General features: G+C 37.1%; 1 protein-coding gene across 4 annotated transcripts in view; it reads right to left on the reverse strand.

Moving 5' to 3' along the window:
• Nucleotides 1-19213, reverse strand: part of LOC107701031 (craniofacial development protein 1-like) — a 36018-nt gene that overhangs the window by 6020 nt on the left and 10785 nt on the right. For 3 of the 4 annotated variants that reach the window (XM_016502945.1, XM_016502944.1, XM_016502947.1), the window contains one exon: nt 2184-2342. The exons of the other annotated variant lie outside the window; for it this stretch is intronic. In XM_016502945.1, the coding sequence (XP_016358431.1) occupies nt 2184-2342 (159 nt within the window). The remainder of the gene's footprint in view (nt 1-2183; nt 2343-19213) is intronic. 4 annotated transcript variants of the gene reach the window in all.

Raw genomic sequence — 19213 nt, forward strand, 5'->3', positions numbered from 1 at the left:
CTGCATTGAGCAGCCGCATTCAGTTTTTAATTGTAGTGTCTGTTCTTTTACTGAACTAAATGATTTTTATTACTATAAAAAATCTAAACGATGGTGGGGGTCGGTGTCGCGGTGGGCAAGTGACGTAACCGCTGTTGCGGCTTAACAACGGTATCACCGTCAGCACCGTCTATCGCGGCAAGCCTAATCTTGAGCTGCATGAACTCCACAAATTTGTGTAAAACATGATGTTGATGTTCTCCAGCGTGACTGGACTCTGGAGATGATTAAAAGGGTATATTGAGCTTTAATGGAAGAAGAACATCTGACTATCTATAGAAAGAGTCATATGATTCTCACAGATGTACTTATTTGATTAGTGACCTGGAAATAGTGCAGAATCATAAAATACCTATTAAACATTTTACTTCATAATGTTTCTCCAGTTTTAAAGCCCACTAAGCTACACCCTGTTTCAATTCCAGCTCAAACGAGAACCATGATGAAACTGCTCTAATAAAAGCGAGAAGTCAATACTGCAATATTTCATTCACTTCCTGTAAGCACTACGTTAAACTTTTTGACCCTGGTTAACATAAGCTTTTTTGGTACAGCTTTGCATCATCAGCTTTTGAGTCCTATTCTTCACCTCTTTCTCCTCAAGATAGCCATCAAGGCCAAGATAAGCAGGTTTAAATGAAGTGCTATTGGCTTAGCTCCCACTCCATTCATTCTGCTGATTTACTGAATACTGATCCTAGACCAGTCTTAAGGGCAATGTTAATCTCCATTTTACAAAGAGGTTTTTCATTCCGTCAACAATTACGAAGATGACACAGAGAGTATGCATCGTGACGATAATTAAATCATTTTAATTAAAACATACATTTGGCAAACATATAACGAGAAATATACAGCAAGATGTTAGCAATGCACTAACAATAATTCAAGAAAAATCTAAAAAAAAATAAATAAATAAAAAACCTAGCTGTTTCAATAACCTAATCAGAATCAATAATGTTGGTGAATGAACTGTAAGAGCTGAAGCTGAACACTAAATGTACACCAGTAAACCGAAAACACTTTACTAGTGGGATAATTAGCTCACCCAAATGCATCGACTAAAATAATGTAAAAAATAAGTAAAAATGACTAAAATGAATTAATATGACATGACAAAATATTCAGTCAATTAAAAAAATATATATTTTTTTGTCTAAACACTGACTACAACAATTTATCAAAAAAAGATCATCAGGTTTTACACAAATATGTGTAGCTCAAGTGCTGTTGTCTATTCTATTCTATTATTTTCTATTCAACATTTCACCTATTGCTATGACATAATATTTATAATGGAAAAAAGAGTTTTAAATTAAAAGGAAAAGAGTAAAAAAGTTTTACATTAAAAAAGTGAATTAAAAACTTTCACAAGTGGACCCATTTAAACTATATTGTATATTTCTTCATGTAGTTCCTCCCCAATCAACCAATCAGATGTGTGTGAGCAGACACCTGCATTGTGAGGCCACATATTTAACACCCACATCTCTCCTACACATGTACGTATGCAGAAAAACCAACAAGAGACAGCACAGATCTTTCAACAGAGAAACAGTAAGGAATGACTCGTAATTTAGCCAGAACAGAATCTACTAACTTTTTGTACTCACTACAAAATTTTTCGAAATGCTCATCCCTAGTGCTAAGAGCAACTGCAAAGGCCAGAATGTTAATCAAATGCATGCGCAGCATATGGTTTTTACCCCAAATACATTCATTTTACTGTCCAGTTAACTTCAGTGCATAATTAATGAATTGTAATGTATTATAAAAAATTGCACTGAAATACAATACGCCAGCACACTGGCTTTAAGCACTGAAGACACTTAATGATATTTATTCAGTTATGATGAAAATCTCAGAAGCTAGTGCAGGGGTGGCGAACTCCGGTCCTGGAGAGCCGCAGCCCTGCAGAGTTCAGCTCCAACCCTAATTAAAACTCACCTGCCTGTAGCTTCCTAGTAACCCTTCAGGCCTTGATTAGCTTGTTCAGGTGTGTTTGATTAGGGTTGAAGCAAAACTCTGCAGGGCTGCGGCTCTCCAGGACCGACGTTCGCCACCCCTGAGCTAGTGTGAGGCACTACTGGGAGATAATATGAGATGATGTGTTTGTCTGGGTCACTAATGAGGCTTAAACATACCCTTCTTTGCCTCGATTATGGATTGCCAGCTCATCTGCAATGCCCTCCTCTGTTTTAAAGGCATTCCAGTCCATCTGAGACTTCTCCAAAGTGCTCATCTTCTGCTTTTTGGCCCCAATGCGATTCAAGATGCCCCCCATGCCCGCTGGCCTCTTCACACTACAGGAAGGAAGATCATAAAACATATTTTGGATCAGGATTTTCAAATATTAAAACAGGCTGTTCTAAATCGAGAGGGGCTAAAACAAGGCTCCAGTGACATTTTTGTTGGATTTTAAACAGATCTTCTGCCTCAAAATAATTTTGTTAAAAAATGCAGGAAGAGAGTTAAAAAAGGACAGTGAAAAAAAGAGATAAAATAAGTGTGTGTGTGCAATTTTATAATAAATTAATAATTGTAATTATTAGATTATTCTTGCAATAAATATGATTACTATCATTACTATTACTGTTTGTTTGTTTTTCACTTTTCTCTATAATTTCTGTCCTTTCGGTCCTTCATCCCATATTTCTTAACAAAATTACTATGATTTTAATTATTTATAAAAAATAAAATGATGATCCAAAGTGGAAGGAGAGGCAATCTTACGCTGACGATAACATAGCTGGTATGTTTCTCACAACATGCTGCCGGAACAAAGATGTGTTTTGAACATTACCAAAGTCATCTTGACACTGAGGTTGCGCTTGGCTGCAGTAATGAAATGTTAAACGATCTGTGGAATGAAAGAGCTGAAGAGTCCAGACCAGCGACCCTCCCTCTTGCATGTGGGTGTCAGGGGGAGTGAGTGGGCTGGGGGTCTGCAGGGGGAATGGGGGGCGGCAATAGGACCTTGGGGTGCATTAGAGGGTGCTGGGGTGTCCAAGGACACACGGTTTCACGCTCAGGTGATTCATAGGAGAAAGTCTGCCATGAGGAACGAGAAGGAAAATTGTGTGAACGTGGAAGATGGTACAATTGTTTTCAGAATATGAAATGAATATAAAATATAAATAAACAAAACGATTTGGGTAGGAAGGTATTGCAATATCGGTTTAAAAACACAGAGAACAAAACTGCATCACATCATTAAAATTTTCTTATATAAATCTGTTGTTAACGCTCTGTCTTGCTTCTAGCTGAATTAAAATGAATGTTATGAACTTGTATTACTTCACTGCAGGGTAAAAAGACTTCATTAGTTTCTTAATGAACGGCAAGTCACAGTTTCCTCACTGTAATCGAGTCGATTTAGCAGGACTTGTGTGTTCAACACACGGCGTGCACGTGCACACAGAGGAATGAGGCGACCCACAAACAGACACACATGACTAATGTCTAAAGGTCTGACAAAATGCATCTGCCATCTGTGCAAAAACTGTCAACATTATTCAAGGAGGAAAACAGGGAGGAGAAAAATGCAAAATGAAAAAATGGAAACAAAGAAGAATGTTTTAACATCTGCAGGTACACAACTACTCTTTGCTTATTAATAATATTTTCCACATTCTTTGGCTATTTTCTTACAATATCTGGTCATATTCATCTATAAGTAAAAATGTAAATATATTAGGGCTGCACGATAAATCGCATGCGATATTTAACGTGCATCTTATCAGTAAAGCCGGTTCTGTAATCAGCGGTAAATCTCCATCACCTGCGGCCTTTCACATTGAGCAGCATTAACTACACAGAGCCGTTGTTCACTGACGAGCTGCGCTAAACCACGTTCATATTCGCGCGATTTTTTGCGCAGCTCGTCAGTGAACAAAGGCTCTGTGTAGTTAATGCTGCTCAATGTGAAAGCACGCAGGTGGAGATTTACCGCTGATTACAGAACCGGCTTTCTGACAAGATGCGCATTAAATATCGCATGCGATTTATCGTGCAGCCCTAAAATATATTATAAAATATTATTTAAAAACTACAGCATCATTTGTTATTGGTGTTGCACATTCCTTTGTACATTCTACCCCACTGCACTATGGTCACTGGCAATATGTTTATATATTTACAAATACCTCATTCTGAATACTGCACCTTCTGTGTTTTATACTTCTCATTTTCACCCTACTGTACTGTATCCACATTGCACTATATTAATGTAGATTTAGACTGCACCTTGCACTTTATTTCATAGACAAACTGCATTGAGCTGGTCTCTGCACCTGTCCCTCGCAAATGTATATACACACATATATATTTATATACATATTTACACTTATTATACACAATGGCTATTTGCACTTCTGGTTAGATGCTAACTGCATTTCATTGGCTCTGTACTTGTACTCTGCACAATGACAATAAAGTTGAATCTAATCTCATCTACATTTATTTACATTATATTATAAAAAATATATTAATTATATAACATTTATTATATTATATTTTTCCAATGTTTTATATATACATACATATAATTATATATATTATATATTATTTATATATAAAATATTGGATTGTTATATGGACAACTTAGAACTGCACATATGTATGTACGTACTCCTGCAAACTGAAACATGTCAAATAATGAAGCCCATGATTACATACATCTTTGTGCCAGCTGTTTTATTGCAGTGCTGTTCCCATGATAGTCACAGTCTGGCCAGACAACACAGACAAAAATAATGTTGGGGTGCAAAAAAGGCAGCAAAAAGTAAAAATCAATAATGGTCAAATCAATACTGTAATTATTTTCCCTCCATTACAGCTGCATCCGCAAACAAATTCCATACTAGGAAAGCTCACCTGACTGCTGCACGACTGCACGACTGAAACCTTATTAAAGTCACATGGAAAACAAAGACTTTCATATGAACAATAAAGTTATATGAAATTATTCACAGACAGAAGCACAGTGGCATTTTCCATTTAAAAAATGACAACTGAAGAATAACTCATTTAAAACTGTCGCAAAGCAGTAGCCCAGCGCACAATGGAATCTCATTGGTTAAAAATTCTGTTACATGTATCTAAATATTACAGATCAAATGTTCTGTTTCTTCTGATTAGCTAATATTTTTACTTCAAGTGTGAAGAAACAATTGGGTCAAAAAAAAATATACAAGTCCAATTAGTTCATATTAGTCCATGCCTAATTTACTAACAATAAGCAATACATTTGTTACAGTATTTATTCATCTTTGTTAACGTTAGTTGATAAAAATACAACTCTTCCTTGTTAGGTCATGCTAGCTCATGTCCATTAAACAATATTAACAGTCAGATACATCTTAAGATTTCAATAATGTATTAGTAAATGCTGAAATTAGCATTAATGAGGATGAATAAATACTATAAGTATTTTTATTGTATCTTCATTTGAACTAATGTAGTTAACTAATGTTAACAAATTATTGTAAAGTACTTTACAGTCTCACACACCTTCAAAAAAACTGAACTGAACGGACTCTGGTTTGTGAAGCAAGACAAGAAAGAAAAAAGGGAGACGAAGTTGATTGTAAAAGTGTTACCTGCAGTCAACAGAACCAGTACATACACACAGAAAGAAACGGGAACTAGGGGTGGGCGATATACCGGTAGAGTAGACAGGATTAACCGGTAGAAATTTGTCAACCGGTAGAGATTTTTGACTATAGGTGCATTCACGCCATATCATAATTACCGTAATTACGAGATACCAACTTGTAAAATGAGTTCACGTCCTCATAGAACTAGTAATTACAATTTGTAAACTGGGAGTTTTCGGAGAGCTACAACTTGTACCACTACCACTTGGCCACCTCAGATTTATTAGGCGCTATGTTTAGGCATTGATAGTACAATAGTTCCGAGACCAAGAGTGTGAACAGCTCCAAGTAGAACGTCACGTGTTGTCATCTCAAAATCACAGTAATTACGACATGGCGTGAATGCAGCACTACACCTTGTACCACCTGACCACCTCAGATTCATTAGGCGCTATGTTTAGGCATTGATAGTGCAATAGTTCCGAATCCAAGGGTATGAACAGCTCCAGGTAGAACGTCACGTGTTGTCATTTCGAAATTACAGTAATTACGACATGGTGTGAATGTAGCATATCGTCTCTATCGTGGTTGCACGCTCACATGACGTTGCTGTACTACGCAGTCATGAAAACATATTGTTTGCACACGTTTTTAAGCATTGCGGTTTAAAAACAAGTGATTTTAAGCCGTTGAAACGCAATCAGCAGCGAAAGAGAACTGATGTCGCTATATGTGCGCGCTGTCTGAGAGACTGTTTCTGAGCGCTGTCAGAGAGGCATGCACACGTGAAGACGGTGCTCATAGAGCGCGGGAGTATTGAATGGAGGTATTTTTGCTGCTTTATAGGCCTTGAACGGTTAAATACACACACTTGTATGTGTCAAAATGCCTGTCTTTGCAAGTATCCTCGTAAACACAGTAATTTAGGTCTTAAGTGAAAGCAAACAGCTGAGAAAGAAACACGGGTAACAGTATACTGGATCCGGGCAGCTCTTAAAGTGACAGCAGTCTAATATTCCTGCTCTCTGTCATTCATGTTAATCAAACAACAAAAGAGAGAAAATCTCTTACTACTCTTGACTAAATCACTTTTGTAACTTTAATCAATAAGAAATATATATTTAATTTACACAGTGAAGAATATGCAGTTTTTATACATTTGATAACTTTATACAATGTATGTAGCATATACTTGTTCTACTGATGTTTTTATGTCCTATTGCTTGTATTTAGTTTCTTATTCTTATTTAATCGCTGACTGTTTACTTGTCTGCAGTGAGCTTGAGATTTTTATTTTTTTTATTTAGACTAGTATTTGTTTTTTGTGATATTTACACTGATGACTGGAATTACGAAATTTCAATGGTATCAAAACTTTTGACATCATAAAGACCTTTTATTTAAAGCAAAAATAACTATATTGTGATTTATATCGTTACCGTGAAATAAAATTACTCATATCATGATATAAGACCAAATCGCCCACCCCTAACAGGAACACTGCTTAAACCCATCCTGACAGGGAATCAATATACAATCAGGGCTCAACTGATAGTTAATCCTGTGTGCCATGCGGCAGCATCGATGTGAGCAGGGGAACGTTGGGCTGGGAGCCAGACCACAGTACACAAGTCTGGGGCAGAATGCTAAAGCCAGAGCCAAGGTGACTGTATCCTGCCTCATCACCCATAGTGCTTAAACTGAGAGAGATGTATGTATGTGTTACATCACAGGCTAATAAAATACAGCATACTGGGTTATACACCAGTGCGGGCACCTAAAAGGCAAAAAGTCAACCAAATTTGAATTAAAACTTAAAGGGAAACAGGATGTACAGGGTAAAACAGTAGCCCAGAAGTCTGTGAATTCAGCTGTTTATTTGCAGTCAGAGTTCTCCCATGACTGAAGTCTTTTTACCATCTTATTTAAAGGCACAAACAGAGTCAACGTGTCCCGGGACTCTGTGTAGGGGGAGGAAAAGGCTGGAGCATCCTATTCTGACCTATTCTGATTTCCCCACCTCATTATATCGGTTTATGTCATTGTAAGTTCACAGAGCGGCTCATAAACTCTGCATCGACCCGCAGTTGGTTGACAAGTCATTCCATCTCCTCTCTGAATAATTACAGCGTTTGTGACATCATAAGAGAAGGCACAACAGGGCATCATGAGAGATGGACGCCAACTAACCCTGAACGCTTCACTCCATTATCTCAGTAGCTTTCTCGGACTGATCTAATGGTCTTTTGCCTCCTGAGGCACGGACACTGGCCTAGTTGCAGACAAGCTATTTACGAGAATGTACAGACGTGGGCCTGGGAACCGCAGCTATAAACCCAGCGCACACGTCCTCCATAAGACCCCATCGCAGCATAACTGACCCACATTCTGTCCGACAGACGGAAGCTGGAAGTACAGCCAGAGGAGAGACCGCGGGGTTACAAAATACACATCAAATCACACAGCATTCACACGCACATACTCTGTGTGCATATTTCAACAGATTAACGAAATTTCTAATGCTAATGTTTAACTCATATATGCACACTCCAAAATATATACAATAGAACAAAGAGCTATCAACATGTAAATACACAGCAAATATATAATTAAGTTGCTGACAAAAACCTCCACAAGCAACACAACACTAACACTCAGCTCAGGAACAAAGAGGTCTAAAATACCTGGAGATGTGTTAACATTCCCATTCATCAATGATAACTGGTGCAAGGATTCCCAGAATTACATGATCTGAAATCAACCATCTTTGCTCATGAGTGATTGACTGTTGAAAGTTTTTTTTTTTTTCTTTTTTTAAATCTTTTAAAGTTTCTTACTGACCCCGGACTTTAGAACATCAATGTATTTGCAGTTTTTATAGCATTATTCTGTAAGAATACATTGTCACTTTTCAATTGCTTTTGCAGCAAGATTCAACTATACATTTCAAGACAATTACTGTCAAGAATTTAATCCGCTTGCTGTGAGCAATGGTCCCAATATTACCCACAATCCACAGGCCTGCATTTGTTTGTAAAGACTATGATAGCTTTGTGTATAATAAAATTATAGTTATTGAGGTATTTATTTGTTTAAAAACACTTAGTATCTGTATAATGCTAAAAAACACCTAATGTGTGTCTAATAGACATGACCCTAAATTAGAAGAATTGGCTTTCCCTACCACTCACTAACCAAATCACACAGTTGATTTCAAAATACAGAAAAAAATATACATACTTTTACACATACTGACCCATTATTCTTTAACATGAGGAAACATAGCCCATTTAATAATCATACATTAAATAATTAATTAGGCTTAACAAGTGTAATAATCTTAGATTCAATGTACTACTACGAGGCAAAGACAGAGTAATTTAAATCTGTGCATCACTGTAGCATCAAGTGTGTACTGCAACATAACATCTGGTTGAAGAGCACAATCTAGAACCCCCCCCAAACCATGTGTGGACCATGCAAATTCTACACTGTCATTTGCCTTACTTCCTGTGAAGGACGGTCACACACAAATGACGTATTGGCAAAGAGATTTGAGTTTATTTTAACTATGATATTCTCCCCACCTAACACCCTCTGATTTTTAGGGTCCCATCTTTCTTTCTCTTTTTAATCTTTAAAGAACTGTTTATGTTGGAAAATGAGGTTCTGAGCATCTCTGCTCCGCCTCTAACACGATGAACGACAGATTTACATTCTGTGAACAATGAGTAGCACACCTGCTCAAAGAAGACTAATGAACATACACTCGTTCACAAAACACACCTGCAGTGCTAAGACCCAGAGTTCAAAGACCTTTTACGCTCCGGGCCCCTGGCCCCTGTGATCAGCTACCTGGACTTAGTGACACTTACAGCCCCACCCAGCCCCTAAGCTGTGATTTGTGTCTTTCATACACACAAACAAATGTGTTATGTCTAAATGTGCGCTAAAAACACATTTCTAAAAATACTCTAAGGCCATCAAAATTTTAGTGCTTAATTCTGTTCTGTACACACACAGTTAAGTAAATTAAGTAATTTTATTCATTGACAACCGCATTCTATAACCGAATTTCAACCGAAAAATGCAGGTAGTGTCAACTGCATTTCTATGCATCATGTACAGAACCGAACTGAACAACTAGTTATTATTGACAATTTTAAACGCATATCAGAGTTGTGGTGCAGAAAATGATAGGGTTGTACAGGAGGTACATCTTGACAAGGAGGTACGTCTTGACTCATGGTTGCCAGATCTTGCTATAAAAAATGCAAGTAAGAACAAGCCTATAATAAACTTAAATGCAAACTTAAATCCAAACCACATATCAAAATATCAAGACCTATACCTGCCTACTTTATTATCTCCATAAAACGGATCGCTTAATGAGCTGAGTCCAAACAACAAGCCCAAAATCGCTTAATAAGCATTGCTTATAATAAGGAAACATGGCAACACTTCAAGAGCGCACTCTGAAAAGTAGCCTTCCAAACAAACAAAACACGATGGCCCTGTTGATGGTGGTTTAGTTAAAAAGAGTGTTGTTTAAAGCAGCCAGTGTTAGGTTGTTGTAGCTTCAAATTTTCACTTTTGGACTCCATAAAGTTTTTCACACTATGCTTAAGCCTGGGTTAAGGATACTTTTAACCCTAGGCAACGTTTCTTTGTAATGAATGGGTGTCCGCACTACTTTTACCTCTGCAATACAGACAACCAATCACAAACTGCCTCAATACTTGTCTGATTAATTATTCATATGCTTTGAACAAAGACATGAGTTTAGTTTCAACGTCTAAAGGAAAGTTAAAAAATAAACAGTGCTAGAAAACGCTCCTCTGCCTTTTCCTTTTTTTGTATTAATTTTGCGATAGACTTGAGAAAATAATAGCAGATCAATGTGTCATTTTCAAAGAAGGAAATGATTAAAACATGTCACATACTGTCCAATATTATTAACACTGAAAACAAGCAAATACGAAGATTAAAACAGGTTTAAAAGAAAATGTTGAGTCTGCGCAGATACAGATATCAGGTGCTTTGATTTAAAATAAGTAAATCAAGAAAGTAACATTTTAAGTTCAAGTCAACTTGAACTTTGAACTTGTGTACATTTATAGATTCTATTTCCATGTTATTTTACAAAGAGTTGAAAAAGCATATCACTGGATGTCGTACTATGTATGGTTGTGTATGAGACAAATAAAATTTTAATTTGAGGTTCTACTTTGATCTTTAAACCAAGGTTTCAAAATATACAGTGTGAAATTATGTTAATCCAGGGTGAACCACTTCAAGTGTGAACCCATGAAGAACCAGTTCCACTCTCCTTCAGTTCTCCCCTAACGTAACAGTACAGCTATTTTCAGCTCAGATGGACAAAGTGTTGAGCCCAACTGTGAATTCAACTGAGCTCTGCAGGAGAAAGATGTAAGGAGACATGTGAAGAGATAAAGCTTTCCATCTCAAACACACACAGCCAGATTTTGTTTTCACGTGTTCAGTAGTTGCTGGGGAAATTGTCTAAGAAACACATGTGTGGTTTGTCCTTTGGAGCTTCTCCGAGAGTGTGTGACTTTTATGTGTGCACACAAAACCAGCCTTGGACCTTTATATTCCATAGGTCTGAGCATATACATGTATATATATGTGCATGTGTGTGTGTCTTAGACAAAAATATGGAGCAGACTCAGAACACACAAACAAACTGGGCAACTTTAGCGACTCAGCCAATCTCATTTGTCATCTTGCACAGTCCTACTGGAAAATGATCAGTCTTCGCAGTGCTTCAGGATACAATCACGTTGTTAGCTCATACAACCCACTATTATATTTTCACAAAAACAGAATGCAAGAATCATGCCAAACCTGCTTCCATGATGCTAGCAGGTGTTCTAGGTGGTTGCCAGGACATTGCTATCTGGCTGCTTCATAGTGGTTGTTAGGGTGTTCTAGGTTGTTGCTAGGCAGTTAATTACAGGTCAAAAAAGCCCACCTTCTCTATTAAAGGTGTGCTTATATTCATAACATCCAATATATTAAAAGTTAAAAAAGTGACGTGTGGCCAAGTATGGTGTCTCATACTCGGAATTTGTGCTCTGCATTTAACCCATCCAGGTGCACACATACAGCAGTGTGTAGTGTACAAACACACACACACACACCATGAACACAAACCCAGAGCAATAGGCAACCATTTTTTGCCGCGGTGCCTGGAGAGCAGTTGGGGGTTTGGTGCCTTGCTCAAGGTTCTCACCTCAATCATGGTTTGAGGGTGGAAGAGAGCGCTGGTCATTCACTCCCCGCCCCTACAATCCCTACCGGTACCGAGACTCGAACCCGCAACCTTTGGGTTACAAGTCCAACTCTCTAAACATTAGGCCATTACTTCCTAATCTAAGTAACATTAGCATGATTGCAAATGTGATATTGATTTTATGCAATAGTTCAACAAAACATGTAATATTGTGAGTAACATTTTAGATACATTGTTAATATTGTCTGTTTTTGCGCTATTTCGCCAATTAAATTAATTTCCAAGCAAAACCAGAAATGATGTGCATCTTTGAGCAACACACAGCAACAAATAAAGTTTAAAATCTATTGCATAACTTCAAAAAGAAAAGTATAAAATACAGTCTGGCATTTAAAAAGGTATATGATGGTGCCACAGTCTCCACAAATGTGTAGAAAACTGTCGACCTGCTACCAACTCTTCAACAAAAATGTGACTGTACTAACCAGACTAAGTTCAGTTCAGTGATTATTTCATCTTCATATTATAGTTAAAAACCCTGTGTGCCTTTACTCCCAGAAGTTGCATAGTCAGTCAATCAGTTTGGAGCTTGCCAGATCAATAAAAAATACTTTCTAATTTGTCAGTTAATAGGCTGTGAGCAATATGTTAGCTACAGTAAATCTATTGAAAACAGCAATAATAAAAGAATAACCTCTGATTAAATCAGCATTGAGAGCGCTGTATGTGCATATAGCTGTCACTTGTCTGTTTCTGCCCCGTGAACACAAGGCTGTCACACTTTGTTCTCCTTACAAGTGTCCCAGTTCCAAGGTGTCAGTATATTTCCCATCTTCAGAGCCACTGCCTGCTCCTTGCTCTGCATTTCTTCTCTAATTCACGTACTGCTTCGATCCTCATTCCACTCACATATTACCATATTTTGCGAAGAGGGCCAGTTTGGTAGTTGCATAAATCCATAAAGCTTTCCTTAGCTAATTATGGTCTCATTATATCTGCAGAACCGATAAGAGCAAGTTACTATAATCACTTCCAGCCATTTTGTGTCTAACGAGGCTAATTTCCTTCCTGAAAGGGTTTTCTCTTTGTGTTTCAAGGGAAACCGGCAGGGGCAGTGAAATGTGGAAGGGGTCTTGAGTGGACCCCAAACTGACGCTCCCCATCTGTTCCCACAATATTGGTGTGGAAAGCATCGCCCAACTTTCCCCTCAATGTTTAGACTATTGAAGTTCCGCAGCTGCACTTCAGTGAGGACGGAAATACACTTCCTGGCACAAGCAGGAGCCGTCTCAAACCCTGGTGTTTGAAGATGAGGCCTGACGAGGACTGAAGTGGTCTAGTTGTGTCTCATTGACAGGCTGAATGGAGGCTGATGGAGCTCTCAGGAACCGCAGAGAAACTGGAAGGTGGTAAAGTGTCTAAACAGCAAGAGCTGATTTGACATTTTAAAAGTGTCTGTGGTGAATTCCTCCAAAAAATGTTGAGCGCTGCTTTGGATATTGAAGTAAACATTCTTAATATTTCATGTGTGATTCTACATTCAGAGCTGAAGCTTGATTGTAGGTCATCGCAACTGTCGAAACACTTCACTACTAAAAAAGTTTCCAAAAGGGGGTTTTTGCAGCAGTGTCACAGAAGAACCATTTTAAAGGTTCTTCATGAAACCATAGATGCCAATAAAGAACATTTATTTGTAGGAGTGTTGAAGCAAATATTAAGAAGATATATTAAAAATACATCAGCTGAATGTCTGTGTCGATAAAGTACTGTCAGATGCAACCGCAGTTTGTTGCCACATATTTACCACCTCCTGAGACGATGCCTTTCTGTGATCTCTTGTTAAACACGGAGCCACTTGGGGGATCTGCATCTGTTTTGGCAGGAGCACACACACTGACATACAGGAAACTGTGTGGCCTGATCTCTTTCGGGCCACGGCACATTTTAGATGCCAGGGGAGTGAAGAGTGGCCTGATTTTGTCAGAAGCATTAGCTGGGAGATGGAGCACACGGCAGCGGCACTCTGATGTGTCCGGTGGTGAGGGGGCATGATATCAAACCCTCACTTCAGTTAACATGCGTTCATTAAAGCGTGAGGACAAGGCGTCCAGCTGTGAGGAGACAGGGAACAGGTCATTTCAGGTCTGCTAATGAAGTCCTGAAGCCTTCCCCATTTAGACCCAGAACAAGCTTCCCTCTGCTCACTTTTACCTCATTATAAGTGGGTGGGTGAAGTGGTTAAAGATCTGAGCTGGTAACAGAAAGATTGTTAGTTTAAACTCCACACTGAGAGAATCCTTAGCTCAGTTGGTTAAAGCAGGGTTTTCAAACTTTTTGATGCAGAGGACCCCAAATATCCTCTTGTGAGGGAACACCCTTTCTAAAATTAAAAGGCAGCCGATATATATTTGTCTTTTGCAACTTCTTGCACTTGAATGATATAAAATCACATTAAAATGCACACACATGCATCGATAAGCAAAATCGAAATGCATGTCTTATTGAATTCACGGTTCATGGAAATTTGGAACCGGTTCTTGATTCAAGTCCCATAAAGACAGCATCAGTCATGACTATTGTGCCTTTGAGAAAGGCACTTTACCTGGGTTTCTAAACACAGCCCAAGAAGACATGAGTGTTTTGAGTTTGAGCTCCGTCAAGTTAATTCTTTGTCGTCTTAAAATCAATTTTATACACCATCATTTTCGTTTCTATAACGTGTGAATATATCCCCTATCTATTGACATTTCACATTATGTGACTTAAAACTAAGAGAATTATGATGGCAGGGATAACATAGCATAAACTCCCTGCTGTATGGACTACTACAGAACAGCTGAGTTTTACTCATCAGCATGGAAGCAATTATTCACTAATACTGAGAATATTGCCATGAGCATGAGAAAATTGAGAACTAGAAAGCACTAACCAAACCACAACACACAACAATTAATATTACTGCTTAGACAACAATGCTTCTTGCTTTGCTATATATATTTACATACAGTGTCCCGTCTCTTTTACAGTTGATGAACTGCAAACACATGGCTTGACCCGACGAAGAACGAGGTGTGTGACTGTTCTGTAATAATGGTGAGCAAGGCCCTATTTTAGGGTCCTAGAGATGAGGCTCTATAATTAGAAAAGCAGAGCTGTGACTGGCGCATGTGGAAATCATTAGTTTAAGTGGACATACACAAAGGTTTCCCAGAACCTCTTTATGTTGTGTTACTCACTCACGTACAGCAAGCTGACAGGAAGCCAAGAGGAACAGAAACAGGAAGACAGAGGGCAGACTTCTCTCCAACTCTGTTTGAGTGTGTGCTGTGCAACCAGCACTTATAAATGTATGTGAATACGTAAGCTTTGATGAAGCCTCCATTGTCCTTAAAGTACAGATTTGTTTGTGTGCTTTTGGGCGCTTACATGGAGCATCAGTCAAGTTCTGTGATAAGACCACAGAGACACTAGACAATCAATCAAGTCATCACTGGACCTCAGAACAAGCATCAGTAAATCAGGCTGGTTCTGTGATCGATAGCACTTAGACAACACAGAATTACAATGCTGCTCCACACTTGAACTACTAGCAGTGAGGTTAAATCGGTTTGTGGTGTCCACACAAATGGTGCTCACATCTGGCGTGTCCTAAAGTTTAATATTCACACGTTCATGCAAACTTACACAGTGCCCACTTTTGCCACTTCACCTGCCAAAGAAAATGCACAGGTGGTCTTAAATATTTCTTACCAATCATGAAAACTGTATTCAACATTTTTTTTCCATTTTACTGTCGTTACATGGAGCTCTTAAATAAAACTATAAAGGTACATATTTCACAAGGTTAGACTAACATTTTACAGTTCAATTAAACCTAGCAATGTTGCAGTTCCTAATAAAGTTACCAGCCAACTGGTTTTACTTGCCAAATCCCATTTTTACTTGCATTTTGGCACTTGGTGAGAGTTAATTTTGATCCCTCTTCACACACCAGTGGGCTGCTGGGAAGAATCAACAGATGGAGGGATGAGGTGAGTCAGTGTGTGTGGAGGGAGAAAGAGACTGAAGAGCTGTTTAACATCATTTCAGTCATGTGAATTGCTGACAAAATTACTGGCTCTGCGTTCTTATAACATTTTCAGCTTTTTTGGCAACCACTGGGTCTTATTCACGAAACACAAACAGAACGATTCGTTCTAATTCCATCAAATTTAAATTTACGCAAAAATGGCTTTAAAAACGATTTACACAAAAATGTGTTCTTGTATGTTTAATCAATGAAGCCCATTGTATAGAAAAAAGTTTTTAATAAAATACTGAGCATTAAATTTCACTTCTTTATCCGATTAATCAATACTGAGCATTAAATTTAGAATTGTTATCCGATTGATCAAACAAGAATCAATATAATCAGTTAATCAACATTAACTGATAGTCAAAATAGTTATCAGTTTCAGTTAGTTCTAGTTTTTTGGTAACACGTTACAATAGTGATCAATTAATTGACAGTAATTAGTGCATTAGATATACACATTACTATAGATATTAGATATATCTAGATATTAGATATACACATGCTATTGTTCAAAAGTTTGAATCTGGTTAAGATTTTTTAAAGGGGTCATATGATGCGATTTCAATTTTTCCTTTCTCTTTGGAGTGTTACAAGCTCTTGGTGCATAAAGAAGATCTGTAAAGTTGCAAAGACTAAAGTCTCAAATCCAAAGAGATATTCTTTATAAAAGAGTCAGCCACGCCTACCTAAAATGGCTCCTTCTAACACGCCCCCACATATCTACATCAATATGTGGAAATATTAGCATAATACCGCCCAAATGTTCACACAAAGAAAGAAGGTGTGGTTTCAGGAACGCAGTAGTGTTGATGCAGCCATGTCAGGGAGAAACTGTTTGTTTCAGTGCTAAAGCAAAAGCACTTTATTTGGCCTTCCGGAAGTAGATGCAATTAGGAATCATTGGTTAAGATTTATTTACAACAGAACACTCTGTTGCCCTTTCGGGCTTGAACTGATGGTAAAACTAACGACATTATTAACTGTGTTGATATTTACTTTGAAAGCTTGAAGCTCGCGATTATGGTAACATTTCCGACGCGTGCTTGTGGTGTTCGGCCAATCACAATGCACTGGGTCAGCTGGCCAAGCTGGCCAAACTGCGCTTGTCAAAGGAGGGGATCTTTAAAATAGCATCATATGACCCCTTTAAATGTTTTCGAAAGACGTCTCACCAAGGCTGAATTTATTTGATAAAAAGAATAAAATATTGTTACAATTAGGGCTGGGTAAAAAATATCGATATTAATCGATTCTCATTTTTACGGAACGATATCGATTCGTCTAGCCTTTTTTTCAGTTAATGGACGGAACACTGAAGGGCACTTCCCATCCAATATATCGCAATAAGCATTGTGCTTTGGTACTTTTAATATACAAAGTCTCAGATTTAAAATTATGTCCATTGTATTGCAGTATTCAAACAATAAATGCCGTTTTGGCGCTGTTTAATGTGGCGTGACAGATCGCTGTAGAGCCTCAGTTTAACAGCTCGAGGCGCACGTGAAATCAATTAGTGTTTCAGCCGCGCAAAGACGTCAATATAACGTCTTGTAAACAATGTCACGTAACGTCACATTTACCTCAGAAAAAACCTATTCGGTGACCATAAACTCATTAGTCAGATAGAAAAACAAACTGTAGAGAGGGGAATTTTTGCTAAATATATGCACCATATAACATATTCATTATAAATTTTACTGTTCTTCAATGTTTAATTTATGTTTGAATAAATCCATCAAGTTTTTATGACAGCCACCATTATGTTTATATAAAAAAAAACATGACACATGAAATTTGTGTCAAAACCCAGCCCTAGTTACAATGTTAAATAACTGTTTTCTATTCTACTACATTTAAATGTAATTTATTCCTGTGATGGCAAAACTGAATTTTCAGCACCCATTACTCCAGACTTCAGTGTCACATGATCCTTTACAAATTATTCTATGCTCAAGAAACATTTCTTATTATTATCAATGTTGAACACAGATGTGCTGCCTAATATTTTTGTCTTAATGTGACATGTTTTTTCAGGAAGTTCAAAGAAACAACATTTATTTGAGATTGACTTATTTTGTAACCATGTAAAAGTCTCTTTCACATTTGATCCATTTTGTTTTAGATTTAGAATGGTGGTGTATACTAATATATTTTTATCACTTAACAATATGCACAATTTAGTATTAATGTATTATAAACAAACAAATTAACAATGAATAATATTTATCATGTTTATAAACAAAGCGTAGAAATTAACGGTAACCTAGAATTTTTTTTTTCTTTAATTTTTTTAATGCCACGTCAGCTTCTATGGCTATGTTAATGGCGAGAGCCAGGTTTAGTTATTCAAAATTAAAACCAAATAAGATGTTTAAGATTAATTTTTTCAAAAAAGATTTGGATTTACTCCATTAAAAACCTTTTCAAATGTATCAACAGAATAAAAACAAGTTTCTCACAGGAGTAGAAGTATTACAGTCTAGCAAAATATGTTTAATGGACAGTGGATTTTGACGAGATGGACAATTTGGGGAATTTAGTAAAATATGATAGTAAAAATTTGTGTGTAAGTCTTGAGTGTCCAAACCAACATCGTGTGTAAATGACTCGATCCCAGCAATTATTGAAATGGAATGTTTTTTCCCAACATCAAGTTTTCTTTCATGTAATTTTAACCTAGAAAAATAAATGCTGTAAAAAAAAAAAAATGTTGTTCATCATTACTTTGTGATAACTAATGCTTTAAATGTTAACCTTTACTGTAAAGTAGGGATGTAACGGTATGAAAATTTCTTATCACGATTATAGTGACCAAAATTATCACGGTTATCAGTATTATCACGGTATTGTTAAAATGTGCTGTAGATGTTCAAAAAGTACCGACACTTCACCAAGTTTTATATTTAAAAATCAACAAACAACAAATAAAATGACTTTTTGTTTGCATAATCACTAAAACAATAACATACCAATGATGTTCGTATTTTAAATGACAACTTGACTGACAACAGTTTAATAGCATGTTGAAATATCTAATGTAAATGTTCAAATAAAGCTTTGAAAAAGTTTAATAAAAAGGTAAACCTCACATTTCAGCCTTTAAATAAAGAAAATATATAAGTCAAAATGATAATTGATTAATAAATGATTATATGTATTTATCTGCTCCATAAATAATACTAAATGCCTTATTGTTTAAATGTGTAGAATCCACATAAGCTTGTTTTTCATCAACCGGTCAAAATT

This window comes from Sinocyclocheilus anshuiensis, unplaced genomic scaffold (assembly GCF_001515605.1).
Source record: "Sinocyclocheilus anshuiensis isolate Anshui unplaced genomic scaffold, SAMN03320099.WGS_v1.1 scaffold1862, whole genome shotgun sequence".
Taxonomy (NCBI): Eukaryota; Metazoa; Chordata; class Actinopteri; order Cypriniformes; family Cyprinidae; genus Sinocyclocheilus; species Sinocyclocheilus anshuiensis.